We start from the raw sequence: 13,807 nt of genomic DNA, 5'->3' as shown, positions 1-13,807 counted from the left end.
CGCCTATACCCATGTCCTAGGACCCTCTCGTTCAGAAAAGAAGATGGCGACTCCGGACGCACTGCAGCTTTTGCGCTCCTCGATAGCTGCCTCGAAATCTCCGCTCCTTACCACCGCGTCAGATCCTTCTGAGGCGGACGCAAACCAGACGGACTCGCTGGTTGAAGCAACGCATCTGTACTTTACCTACCCCTCTCCGCAGTGCCTGCCGTTGGACACCAGGACCCGGTTCGAATCACATAATCCAGACACTGCCCGAGTCGATCTAAGGAGCATCTTCTTCGCATGGCAGCAGAAGGATGTGCCTGTGCCAGAGTACATTTCGCGAGCGGCCGAGCTTGACAAGCAGTTACCCGAAGGCCAGAAAGTGCGAAACCTGGTCTTCGTCGAGCGTCTGGACCTGATCACATGGCTTGAAGGCGCCTCAGATGAGTCGGAACACATCAAGCCCATCGAGGGAGCTACCGCGTTGGGCGATGCTGTCAACAGAGCCGCAGATGTGGCTGGTGGTGCCGCTGTGCCTACGGTCGGCGGCTCCGGAGTTGGGGTTACGCAGACCGCCGGTGGCAGACCTGTCAAGGTCATTGATGCCAGACTCCAAGCTATTTACAGCGGAGAACGAAGGATGGGAGACCACAATACCGTGTTGAGGGGTATCAAGCCTACAGTGGGAGACAATATTTTAGCTGTTGCACACTCCTCGCGCTAACACTTTGGCAGGACTTCTCGCACGTCCGCAAGCACGCAGAAACCTTCCTTGGCCGACGAAAAGGCATTCCCTCTTCTTCACGACCTGGCGGTCTCCCCGCAAAATCGGCCTCCCTAGCAGCTCGTCCTGCTGCAAACATGTCCAAACCATTATCCTCGGCCGTCTCGTCGAAACGGTCCGATCCCATCATCCTCCTCTCACCTTCAGCTTCGTCCCTGCTCCGCATGTCCAACATCAAAACGTTCCTTGACACTGGGCTCTTCGTCCCGCCAGATCATCCGACCCTCTCAACTCAAACAACTGCCAATCTTCTACACATTACTCGCACCATGCCTTCTCTGGGCGAAAAGCCTTTCCGCTTCATCCTTGTCGACTCACCCGAACACTTCAAACCAGATTACTGGTCCCGTGTCGTGGCTGTATTCACAACGGGCCAGATATGGCAATTCAGAGGGTACAAATGGCGAGAACCGCAGGAGTTGTTTGGGCATGTGTTGGGCATCTATGTGGGCGAAAAGGGACTACCCATCCCCACGGAAGTGAAAGGCTGGGGCAGCAGTGTCAAGAGCTTCTCTGTGGAGAGGTGGGACGAAAGGGCACATGGTACAAGTGTCGAACAGGAGACGAGGATGTCTCGGCGGTGGAGGGACAGAGAGATTGTCGAAGAGGTCTGGAGAAGCATTGAAGGATACATGAGAGGAAGGGGAGAGTGGAAGAGGTGACGCCGAAGTCTCCTCATATGGGCTTTCAATACGCATGAACTCGCAGCATAACCCCGAAAACCGCCCGGGGCCTACTTTTACGAGAAAGATCTGATTGGACGTACTTCTGTCAGTGCTCTGCCTACCCCCAACCGGCCATTGATGCTAGAGACATGACAGCTATCAGTGGGGCCTTCCTTCGGCTGTGGACCACAGAACCATGGTCAGCGGTGTGACCGCTATCACGGGGCCGCACCTAGCCAGGAGCTTCTACACGCCCGTCCACAGGTTGACGGACGTGGCGTATGGCGGAGCTCTGGGAACAAGCAGGTATGGTTCGCCATCTCACTCTTCCAAACGACCAGAATGGAGAGCTGAGCCTGCAGCCCGCTCTGGAGCTGGTGAGCAGGCAGGAGTCATCGGAGCCAACGGTCGGACAACACCAACAACATCACTCATCTTCACTTATTCTGAACTTCGGTACGAAAGCATGACACTTGCGCCGTGTTCAAAGACGCCAGCCGGCAAGCAGATGATAGCAGACGTTGAGGAAGGGCACGCGGACATGTGATATGGGCAGAGAATATGGCATACTGGTTGCAGTCCGAAGTTGGAACACATCCTATCAGATCGAAGCCTGCCTGGCCCGGCTATCGAAAGGCTACGATGCCGAGGCCACTTGCTGCCGGCTTAATTCAACTTGTGCTCATCCCAGCGGGTTGCATGTGCACAATCGGCTGGCTGCAAGCAGTCCTACGGTACATGTTCAGTTGAATCCGCCAGTGCACGGACAGGAGATGGGGGCAGGGACTGCAGGCAACCTGTACCAGTCTGATATGGATATCAGGCGAGATCAAAACTGCATTTTGCTCCGTCTTGCGATTTCAGGGCTCCTGCGAAATGTCATCCGCAAGAAGAATGCGGTATGTCGGCCAGTCTTCACCAGTGCAGAAAACATACATCCCGGAAGCGATGCCACATATTGCCACAACCATGGTCTTTATATAAAGACGAAGGTCATGGTGACTGTCGCGAGTGCCCCATGGATTGACATTGTCGATTCCATGCACGAACAAGGTCAGAACACACCAGGCGACTCCGGTACGGGGTCGAGAATCAAAAAGGCTGAGATGCGATGTCTTCTCCGTCGAACCGGCCGAGGTTGTTCTTGCCATGTTTTGAGGATGCCTGTGCACAGTTTCATACGTTACGAGGATTCATCACTCCTCATGGAGCCTGAGATTTCCCTTCCTCAACTTCCCGTCCCTCCTTATCAGAACGGCAACCCGCATTGTAGCAAGAATGATCCGCGCAGCATTCGAATGATTGTACACCGCGCCATTGGAACAGGGCAGTCGCATCGCCTCCGAGATTGGAAGTGATGAAGGCCTTACTCCCAAGATGTCCCTACCAGAACTTCGACAGGGTCACGCACGACACCTACTATTGTCCAGTCCCGTCCGGCGGTCTGGTCGGGTCCGGATTCAGAGGATGGGAATTCTGATCGGATCTGGTCTGGTCTGGTCTGATCTGGTCTGGTCTGATCTGGTCTGGTCTGATCTGGTCTGGTCTGATCTGGTCTGGTGTGATCTGGTCTGGTGTGATCTGGTCTGGTCTGATCTGGTCTGGTCTGGTCTGGTCTGACGCAGTAAGTAGTTGAGACCGTCGTGCTTGGAAGCGGCAGTATGGACGCAACGGAGGAAGAGTAGTTGATTACCTTTTGGCTCGAGGTTCAAGTGCACCGTACTCAAACTCGTGCTCGTACTCACCACGGGAGAATGTGGCTGTAAGAAGGGACATCAAAGATCAGAGCCAGGAGAGAGAAAGGTGGTAATTACTCTGGTGCTGGGGGGTGGGCAGATGGCCGTGGTGGTTCTCACGATCCGATAAATCTGTTTATGTATGTATGTACCACGTGTACGAGTCCCGGTACTGTGTACCTCGTACGGAGTAGAGCCCCCTCATTGATGTCCCGGGGTAGGCATGGGTGGCATGGATCCCCTGGGGTCAGCATCATGGCACGCGCCGCAGTACTCCGTACTCGTACTGTAGTTAGCACATGCCACCTGCCTGCCCCTTGATTATTACTATTGCCCAACTGCCAGGAGCGATCGTCAGCCTCGCCTTGTTGCCGAGAAAATATGACGCGGCTAAGCCCGATGTTCGGCCCAACACTTCTGCCACGAGTACGAGTACTCGAGGTATGGCACCCCATACTACGACGTGACTCGTACACTGGTCTCACAGCACACAACAAGCGGACGACACACGCCGTAACCGGCACGAAGGGTAGTTTCTCGGCGCCAAATCAGGTACCGTGCTGTCTGTTTTCCGTTTTCGTCGTCAGCACACGCCTGCTTGCCCCTGACCTCGGTCACACGACACAACAGTATTACGGTACGTTCGGGCGCGATGGACCGTTCCCGGACCCTCCAAGCGCAAATCTTCGACCCCGTCAAAACAGCATGCGACGCATTGAATCTGCCCCTCCTGCCGACCTACCTGCCTGGAATCGTGGTGACCTTCTCGGCATACCACCTCCTCTACACGTCCGTGGGCCCATGGCTGTCGACCGCTTTGTTCCCCAAGTCCTACCCCACGCTTCGGGGCAGGCAGAAACTCAACTGGGATGAGAATCTCGTGTCGTTCGTCCAGGCGATCGTGCTGTGCGTGGCTGCCGGCCAGGTCGTGCTGTTCGACCGCGAGAGACAGCGCATGACCTGGCAGGAGCGCGTGTGGGGGTACACGGACCCGACCGCTGTGGTGTTGACGATCGGAAACGGCTACTTCTACTGGCACTTGATGATGATGCTGCGGTATAGGCGGGTGTTTGGATGGGCGATGGTCGCGCACGCGGTGGCCGTGTCGTTCCTCATGACGAGTGGATATGTGAGTTCTCTTATTTCAAATTCCCAGCTCAATTCCACTCTCAATCTGCATCTCCTTTCCTATGCCAGTCTCGACGCGTCGCGGACGCACAGGCGACAGGCGAATCCAAGGCGGCACGTTCTGACGCGACACATGTACTCTTAGCGCCCTGCATTCATGACGTATGCGCCGGCGTCGTTTCTGTTCGAGTTCTCGACCATCTTTCTGGACATTCAGGCGGTGCTGCGGCTGTTGCAGATGGAGGGCACACCCATACAGATCGCCAACGGGTTGGCGTTCTTTGTCTCGTTCTTCCTGTCGCGTATCCTGTATGGGAATTATCTCCAGTCGTGGTTCTACCTCGACATTTGGCGCGCGTATGTCGTCGACGAGGCTGACATACCCGTGGGGCATGATCGCATCCCGACGTGGTTGCTGGCGGGGCACGCTCTCTCGGCCATCGTGTTGGGGGCGTTGAATCACATGTGGTTTTACAAGATTGGCAGGACGGTGTATCGGAAGTTGTTTGCAGAGAATGTTGCCAAGGAGTGAAGACGTGGGGACGGAGAAAAGATTCCTGTAGTAGAAGGTGGGACTGCGTATTTCGTATCGCGTCCGATAGACGCCCCTACTGTACACGGGGGAATCGGTGGTCTTGGGGCATCATAAGGGAGGATGACGGGGAGCAGAAGTGGGTTTGGGGATGTCGACGGAGTGCTCGGCTCTGGTGTGTGGACCGCCGAAAATAACGTCGTCGCCCAGCATCGCATGACGAAGCCAGCCTCACAGTACATAAAGCAGCACCACAGAGTAAGCATCGCTAGTATAGAGAGCTTCTAATCCAGGAAACAACACTCACCCAGAACCCATCCTGGATAGTATTTCATGTCATTCTCGGTTGTGTCTTTGTGCTTGCGTCCTTGTGCCTCTTCACACAAAGGTCATCTCGGGCGTATCCTGTCATTGATGAAACTCTCGCGCCAGCACCGCAACGTGCAAATAGAGTGCCGCCGTAAACTCTGAATGGGATCCACTTCTGGAAGCTCTCGCTTTGACGTGACATGAACGGCCAAGAGAAGATGCTTGATGTGGAATGGTAGGCGTAAGGGAACACGTAGTGGTCGATGGTCGACGCAAGTGTTTTCACGTCGATACAGTCCTGTGCCGCGAGGTCAGCCTTGCGATCCACGAACATGAACACCTTCCCCCAGCCGAGTCGTCTGACTGGCACAATCGACTTCATGCGTTGGATTCCTCTACTACAACCGTGATGTCCTCGTTCGCACTCATAGCTCGCTTGGCCGGTCGGCCAACGTAAGATACTATCCATTCTCGTTCTGATCGTCTACTATCCGCCTCAGCCACCCATGCTGAATTCGTTCCAAAGCCTGAAGCACGAGTTGCTGAGCCTAGGACTGCGGCCAACTGTCTAACACCCCGGGAGCGGTCTAGGGTCATCGAGCGACACGAATGAACGATAGCGGACTTGATATTGGGAAGAATCGGCAAGCCTTTCACAAAACTCCTTCTGCAACTTGACATGTGTGCAAGGAGTGACCGAGGCTGAAGGTCCAGGTGCGGGACAGGGGTCGAACTATCACATCTTGGATGCACTGGCAAATACTGATCCCATGTCCAGGCGAGTGCCTGACGTGGCATTCGTCTGGGTCCACGTTGTCTCGCCTGCTTGCAGTGGATGGTATGTGAAACTTGGTGTAAAAGAAGTTCTGCTGACGGGAAGTTGGAGCTGAGGTGATTCGTGGTGACGTTTCGCAGGCCTTTCGGAACTGGTGCCCGAGCTAAGCTCGAGGGCCCCCAACTTAGGAAGCGGCTGGGCATCTCTGTGGCACTTACAGTTCAGTAACTAGCGAAGTCATGGAGGCGGCCGAGAAGCCCTCAGGCTCGCACAAGCTGTGAAGAATTCCAGCTCTGCGGTGTCTTTCCTGCGCCTTCACTTTCATCCATGCTCGCATTCTTCTTGGACTTGCTGAGCCACCACAGCAAGGATGTCGACACCGGTCATTTCGAAACATCTTGGAAGCTCACCGAACGCCAATGTGACAAGGGCTTTGTGCCAATCACCGCCGTTTGGGCGTCCTCTATCAGCAAGTCGTTGGGTGACACCCACCCACTGTCAGGCTTTTTGACAAGCCTCAGCAGCCGGAACCTGGAGTGCCCGATCCCAGTCCAGTACTCCGCACTCGTGCCTAGGTATGATTCATGCTTTCTCGTGTTTCTGCGCTACATGAATCGATTACCATGTGCACGCAGACAATCATGGCTGAGACTCTTTGCAAGATATAACTACTAGCCCCTGCAGCTGAATAGGTTACATCGGAGTAAGAGGCCGATTGAGGCTGTCCTATTGGAGGCTAAACACTGTCTGCTGGGGCCTGGATGATTGACGATTCGCAGCACGCTTCATCACCCCGATTCCTCAAGATGGAAGTTGGAACACTACCAAACGAGTACAGGCGCACATGGCAAGTGCTTCAGAAAAGGAACTACTGTGTACTTATGCAAAACGTGGGTGTGCCGGACAAGGGTCACTCGTGCCATTGCGGGGAAAGTACGGATCAAGAGGTTACTGCAAGAATGAGTACGAGGTAGCGGAGTCTTGTGCCGTTGTTGCATCCACGCATGGACTCGTCCATTCGCTGCTCTATGCCTGCATTGCTGCTGACTTGTGACAATCAGAATAGGCACGAAGACTCATCACATGAGGCAGATTCTCTGTTCAAACACGCCCCTGAACGCCCACATTCGTCTGTGCACCTGGCGTCGTGGGGACTACCACGCAACAGCTCACTGGGCGCGAGGGCTCTTCGCTTGATTGAGCAGTTTTGCAAGCCTCGGCGGACACGGGGGAGCAAGCGAAATCAAGAACATGGATTGGTAAAAGGCCAGCCGAACGTGGTACGGAGTACAGGACGAAGGTTTGATCCTTGCACTGGGACATTCTCTCACGCCAGAGTGTTTGCTCTTCCACTTTAGTTCTATGGCCCGAGTCCGCGCATTAGCGGCCAGCCTTGAACCAGAATGCCGGATTTTTATCTGGGGCCCAGCACGCTTTCCCGCATGGCTTGCCTGGGGTTAGGCGCAAGATAAGGTGCGCTTAAGGGGCATTCATCCAATCTCACGTCCCGGGGGTGTATCATCATGGCACCGCTAGTGCTTGCACTCGTTGAGCCGACCTTCTGCTCTCCAGCTCCCCCAGAGCGACTCAGTGCCCTGCTAGGGTGACACGAGGCACAAGCTCGAGAACCCGACTGTCACCAGACCATATTTCAGAGCAGAAGTAGCTCTTCTCAAGAACATGGGCCTCCATTTCGACCACTTCCTGCAAGACCTTTGCTGAGGATTCCGTGGTGGGTGTTCCACAGCACTATTCATGGATCCTCTTTCTGGCGCGCTGGGGGTGGTAGCCGGCGTCACAAGCATTGTCTCCATCATTGGGAAGTCAGTTGTGGCCCTGAATCAACTCCGCCAGAAGTATCGAGACGCAGAACTCAATATCACGCTTTTAACGGGTCAGCTACGAATCATCCAGAGAGCACTGCTTCAGGTCCAAGGTTGGGCGCAAAATTTACAGGGCGATTCGCAACACTACCAGCTCTTGTTAGACCTTTCAGATGCGGTTGCGCATTGCAAACTACTTGTCGAATACATCCATAACCAGATCTCAAAGTTTCAGTGGGGCGACGACGCGCTGCTCGGACCTGGAAGCAAAGTCATTTACTTGTTGGAGGACCAAGCGACCAAAGATTGCCTCGCCCGGCTCGCCCTTCACATCAACACTCTCAACCTGTGCCTGACGGCCACTCGGTGGTATGTGTCAGTCCCAGCTCCCGAAGAAGCTGTTGCTAATTGAAGCAGCCTAACACCACAGGATCAAGGACAGCTGCTGCATAGGAAGGCGAGCAGAAAAGTCTTCGATCGGGCGAAAGACGACGCTACTTCGCTTATTGGCTTCCGGGATTCCGCTTCCTTTGCGACCTTTAGGACCAACCTCTCGACAGATACGAAATTTTCAAGGACGTTCGACTTCGATGGCCTACTGTTGAGACACAAGATCTATCAGAACACTTTCAGGTCGATGCTGAGGCGTGCTAATTCTCCTACGGAAGAGCGTGCCGTGAAGAGAGGACAACGCCGGGCACTTTCCGACACGCCCGTTCTTCAGCTTAAGACCACAGCGAGGGACTCAGCCAAAATCGATCTGGTGCTAAAGGCAGATGCCCGTAAACTGAGCAAAGAAGTCAAAATCCTTGCGGTTGGTGACAAGCATGGCAGATCTAGCATCGTCAAGCAGATGAGGCAACGATATGGCCAACCATTCTCGGATGCCGAAATTGAAGACTACAGAAGGTCCATCACATCCCTGGCTATCAAGGCTCTTGTTGCTGTTCTTGATTATGTCACGGATCTTGGAAGGGGATTCGTGAGACAAGCTAGCAGGGACCATGCCGACATCATCCTGGCGTTTTCAAAATCTGGAGCGCCAGAATGGAGCGTATCCACAGAAATTGCAGCCTCTGTGAAGCACATCTGGAATAACTGGCATGTCCAACAAGCCTTTTCAGCCATGCGGAAAGATGGACAAACTGCCTTGTGAGTCGTGCACTTCCGGAACGTGTCATTGCTAACAGTGGCCCAGCTACCTCAGTGCGATCGAAAGGATTTGTCGGCCTGACTACAAGCCTAACAATATTGACATCATTCGAGGGCCTGAGAACTTCGAGACAATGCGAGAAACCGAATTGATATTGCCATCATCGACACTGCGTGTGATTGAACTGCGGGAACAGCACGCCATGAAGATCATGTCGCAGTTTGCCGATGTCCAGTTCTGCCTCTTTCCCATCGACCTGACATGCTATGACCGGTACCACGATGACGCCAATCAGACCAACGAACTTCGAGAAAGACTATCTTACCTCAAAGGTATCTGTCTGTCCAGCTACTTTACCAAGAGCATAATCCTGCTCGTCCTCACCAATGCGACGGCATTCAAAGACCGAATTGCCATGTCGCCCATGAAGAGTCATTTCGACGACTATACAGCTGGCAATGACTTCCATGCGGCAACGAAGTATATTCTGAAGAAGTGCAGGCAAGTTAATCGAACAGAGCTGCCGCTGTTCTGGCACATTCATGATTTGAACGACGGCAAGGCTGAAGCCATACATCGGTTCTTCAGGCAGTCTGCAGCCAGCATTACTGCAGTATCGTGGCTGAGAGACATTGGCCTCGGTGCAACATGAGTCCAGAGGTATGGCTCGCAAAGAGGGGACGGAGAAGGAAGACGATCATGACATGTATTGAAAGATTTCGTTCCCATGCTGTATCGTACGAGTAATCACCTCGCCTAAATGGAGAGGCCAAGAGCCTTATCGGCGAGGCGGCGACGCAAGGCTGTAGCCGATAACGGGCATGGCGTCATCGGTGAAATGCAATTTCACCATCATGCCTCTCCGGTGCCTCTATCAATTACTAAACTTTTACTCCATACCACCACTGCGCTTCAGCACCTGCTTCTGTTCTTCCTGTTCTTCCTCTTGCACGTTCGACAACACTTCTACTCCTCCGAAACCTGGAGTACAGCCACCATGGCGACACTCAGCCTTCAAGAAATCACGTCCGAAGAGCAATTCAACAACCTCACCTCCTCTGCCTCCCCTTCCACAGTCTTCATCCTCTACTTCCACACCCCCTGGGCCGCACCGTGCGCACAGATGACCACCATCCTCTCCACCCTCGCAAGCACATATCCCTCATCCCGCGCCTCCGACCTCTCCTTCCTGACCATCAACGCCGAAGACATCCCCGAAATCTCCGAGACCTACGACGTGACGGCCGTGCCCTTCACCGTCATCGTGCGGGATGGCAAAGTGGTGGAAAGCGTCTCCGGCTCCGACGCGACGAAAGTGCGCACCGCGGTGGAGAAGTACGCCGGCACGGGCTCGACGCCCGCGAGCGTAAACGGCGGGACCAAAATCCCGCCCGCCCTCACAGCCGAGCCCCAGAAACAGCAGAGCAGCGTGTCCACCTCGGAGGAGCCGAACGGGGGCGCGGAGAACACAAACACAAGCACAGCCACCAAGGATCTCAGCGGGTATGCGCCCAAGGAGAGCGATCCGCAGACCGCACCTGCGTACTCTGGCGGGACGGATCAGCGGGAGGAGTTGACCGAGCGGCTGGGCAAGCTGGTCAAGGCCGCGTAAGTGATTCAGGGGGAAGGCAGAGGGGTGGCGTTTACTGACGATGCACGCTCTAGACCAGTCATGCTCTTTATGAAGGGGACACCCTCCGCGCCGCAATGCGGGTTTAGTCGCCAGCTTGTCAGCATTTTGCGTGAGAATCAGGTGAAATACGGGTACGTGGCATAGTAATATGGAAACGTGGAGTGCAGTACACCAAGACAGGCTCTGCATCTATCCACATATTCACCTGTTCAACCGTCCCGCTGGAAGATGGACGGATGATTGACTAACCCCCATGGCGCAGATTCTTCAACATCCTCGCCGACGACGAGGTCCGCCAGGGCCTCAAGGCCTTTTCTGACTGGCCCACTTTCCCGCAATTATACACCGACGGGGAACTTGTGGGCGGGCTGGATATCGTATGTTCTCTTTCCGCTGCTATTACACCTATCACGCCATTGACTGTGCTAACAATGATGTACGGCGCAGGTTCGAGAAGAGCTAGAATCCGATCCGGAGTTTTTCAAGCCCTACAGGGCGAGTGCAACGGCGTGAGAAAGTCTAATGTATTGATTGATTGTTGGAAGTATTGAGCCCACGTGTTTATGGAATGAAGAATATGATTCTGACAGACTGTTTTCGCTTGGTGCGATATGACAATTCCGCGCATGCGTATAATACGTCGCGACTGATACCATGAAACCTTTTCGACGTTAAGCAGGACGGTGGACAGCTAGTCTTCAAAGAATTACTGTATTAACGTGAGACTGCACAATACCTGACGTTGATCCGTTCGCCCATGGCATGTTGATCTGGTGATCTCACTCGACTATGGCTTGTAGCAACGACTTGAATGCATGGAGACATAGCTTGCGCTGTATTTGCCTTCGGCCCTACTAAATGTCTCCACGGCTGATGTCTCGTCAGGCCCGGAGCTGGAACACGGATCACCTTTGCTAGTATAGGAAATGGCTGGCTGGAAGCGTGTACGGCTGACGGCCACAATGGCTCGGCGAGTGCGTGTTGACTGATTTGTTCGTCCTTGTGCCGTTGTCCCACCCTGCTAGTAAGGAAAAGGAGTGCGCAGTTCTCTTTTAGAACTGATCATCATATTCGAGCATTTCTGCGGCGTTAGCGAAGAGGCCAGTCACCGGGTTGCGACGCTTGAAAAGACGTATCGGCCGGAAACCGGCTAAGCAGGCCCGATGCCCTGCTCACAAAGTCCTGTCTGGCAAGGTAGGCCCCTTTCAACCACCTCCTACCCGAGTTCAGGTCGAAGGCATTCCTGGCATGTACGACCCGTAGATTGTCGAAGATGACACAAGTCCCGCTGTCCATTTTCTCCTGAACGACCATCTCTGGCCGTTCGAGGATATCGGAAAACGCCTTGCTTGCGGAAACGAGGCGTACGAGTTCGCCGTGCTGCGTTTGCTGCAGATCCCCGACGAAAGGGGGCGACCAATGGACACGGCCGACGTTGGACATGAGCAGCGGGTCTTGGGCGTTGTAAGTTGGCCGGTTGGGTACATGTAGTTCGAAATTCCTCAAGATCGTAGGTTTGGCGTCTGAATAGAAATGACCATCGTTGTCATACTCGTAGCGGATATCCTGATCCATGAGGGCAACCACTTTTGAAGGATCTCGAGCATGGAGGAGGTCGACGGCCTTGAACGTGTCTGCAAATCTCGATTCGCCGCCCACGCTTTCATTGTGTATACAATGGAGGAATTGGAAGGCCGGGGGTTCGCGCATATAGAGCAAGTCCATGTGGAATCCGAGATACTTGGCGGTATAGGCCACATTTTTGGCGTTCGGTACGGACCTGACGTCCCAGGTAGTCCCATAGAAAGTGTTCATGAGCGGCCCAATGCGGGTGACAATCTGGGAGACGGACGCTTCCGATTCGGGCACCCCGTCGACGAAGACAAGGCCATCTCGCCATAGGAGGTACAACGTTTCAGCTAATACGTCGTCATCGGTCTGGTACTCGTTGAAATCGATTCGGTTGGTCTCGCCAGTGAAGGAACCAGAGTCCCACAGTCTCTGAGGTACGTTATACAAGCTCCAAAGTGGGTTGCGGAACGTCTTTTCCAGGGACGCGACGGTCTCACAATCGAATAATGATGCCTTGCCCGGGAAGTGGGGTGGGATGTCGTTGCGCCAGCTAACGAGCGACTCCCCGGTCTTTGGGTTGTGAGATACCGAGGAGAAGCTGATGTCTGTTGGTATGTTTGCGTAGGAGAAATTGCGTTGTCGGTCGGAAGGGTCGATGCAGTCCGCACATTTGCAAGCATCCCGAGCGAGAATCGGCGAGACTATAGGCTTGCCCAGCGCATCAAGTAGCATACCTTTACTGAGCATCTGTGCTATGGGCGATTTCTCGGAATATGGATTTTGCGGAACGTTAAGAGACGGTCTACTTGTCGTCCCAGCATCCGGTTCCGAGGCTCCATTCAGGTTCTTGACGACATCCTCCTGTCTCGGATTTTTGGCCGTGGCCAACGGTCCATTTCCCCCCTGTATCTCCAGGAATCTCTCAGTCGGGCGGCGCATGCGCTGGCCAAAGCCTATATCTTTACTGGAAAGCCTGACTATGCTATTTGGGCGGACATGGACGGTGGGCTTAGCTCCAGCTCGACGGCGAGGGATTTCGGCCGTGGCCAACGGTCCATTTCCTGCCTGCTCAGTCGGCAAGCGCACGCGCTGGAAGCTCCTATGTTTCCTGGAAAACTTGGCTAAGTCATTCAAGCGGATATTCGTTGTGCCCATAGCTCCAGATCAATGGACGGAGAACAAGGAAAAGGTAGAAAGTCGCTGGAAGAACAGAGGAGATAAAGAGGTGACAGGAAGCAGGCCAACGACAGGCCAAAAGGAACAGCATGTGAGCTTGGTCCGAGGTCTGCAAGGCTGAGAAGGAGCGACGGTGGTTATCGCCAAGCAGGAAGCCGGAAGCGTGAAAGCAGAAAGCAGCAGGTGTGACGTGGGTGACAACAAGCTACGAGGGGCCTTAGCGGGCACCCGCCCACGCGCCCAGGCAGGCGGCTAACCTGCTCCCTTTGTTAAGCAGCATTGCCAGGTACCTCATCAACTGCCCAGTTGCCTTCCTCCCCACGGTCACGACATACACGACCACTGACTGCATCCCCCTGCTGACATCCGATATCCTTCATTCTTTGCAGTGTCTCTCTCGGCCCTCGTCACGAGAACAGCCTCCGTCTCATTCACAGCATCCCGCCACCTGCACTTCATCAGCGCTTTGTTGCCTGAGCCACATCGCTGACAGAATTGAGCCAAACCCTCCGATCTTCAACCCCAGCCCAACCTCG

General features: G+C 54.3%; 5 protein-coding genes across 5 annotated transcripts; 4 read left to right on the top strand and 1 right to left on the bottom strand.

Moving 5' to 3' along the window:
• Positions 1-43: 43 nt before the first annotated feature.
• On the top strand, positions 44-1,431 carry A1O7_05871 (uncharacterized protein; the record flags this gene model as incomplete). Its single annotated transcript, XM_007759879.1, has 2 exons — positions 44-667; positions 721-1,431. 2 exons carry the CDS (start codon positions 44-46, stop codon positions 1,429-1,431), a joined length of 1,335 nt encoding a protein of 444 aa, XP_007758069.1.
• Positions 1,432-3,822: 2,391 nt separating this feature from the next.
• On the top strand, positions 3,823-4,830 carry A1O7_05870 (uncharacterized protein; the record flags this gene model as incomplete). Its single annotated transcript, XM_007759878.1, has 2 exons — positions 3,823-4,299; positions 4,444-4,830. 2 exons carry the CDS (start codon positions 3,823-3,825, stop codon positions 4,828-4,830), a joined length of 864 nt encoding a protein of 287 aa, XP_007758068.1.
• Positions 4,831-7,669: 2,839 nt separating this feature from the next.
• On the top strand, positions 7,670-9,542 carry A1O7_05869 (uncharacterized protein; the record flags this gene model as incomplete). Its single annotated transcript, XM_007759877.1, has 3 exons — positions 7,670-8,106; positions 8,155-8,889; positions 8,936-9,542. The coding sequence occupies 3 exons, from the start codon at positions 7,670-7,672 to the stop codon at positions 9,540-9,542; spliced, it is 1,779 nt and encodes a 592-aa protein (XP_007758067.1).
• A 345-nt stretch (positions 9,543-9,887) lies between these two features.
• A1O7_05868 (uncharacterized protein) lies at positions 9,888-11,036 on the top strand (the record flags this gene model as incomplete). The annotated part of the gene is made up of 4 exons (XM_007759876.1): positions 9,888-10,498; positions 10,556-10,654; positions 10,786-10,900; positions 10,971-11,036. 4 exons carry the CDS (start codon positions 9,888-9,890, stop codon positions 11,034-11,036), a joined length of 891 nt encoding a protein of 296 aa, XP_007758066.1.
• A 576-nt stretch (positions 11,037-11,612) lies between these two features.
• A1O7_05867 (uncharacterized protein) lies at positions 11,613-13,250 on the bottom strand (the record flags this gene model as incomplete). The annotated part of the gene is made up of 1 exon (XM_007759875.1): positions 11,613-13,250. The coding sequence occupies one exon, from the start codon at positions 13,248-13,250 to the stop codon at positions 11,613-11,615; it is 1,638 nt and encodes a 545-aa protein (XP_007758065.1).
• Positions 13,251-13,807: the final 557 nt, after the last annotated feature.

Source organism: Cladophialophora yegresii (assembly GCF_000585515.1).
Source record: "Cladophialophora yegresii CBS 114405 chromosome Unknown aczIN-supercont1.4, whole genome shotgun sequence".
In the NCBI taxonomy this organism is placed as follows: Eukaryota; Fungi; Ascomycota; class Eurotiomycetes; order Chaetothyriales; family Herpotrichiellaceae; genus Cladophialophora; species Cladophialophora yegresii.
Note: the sequence above shows the minus strand (reverse complement) of the source record. Positions and strands in the feature narration are given on the sequence as shown.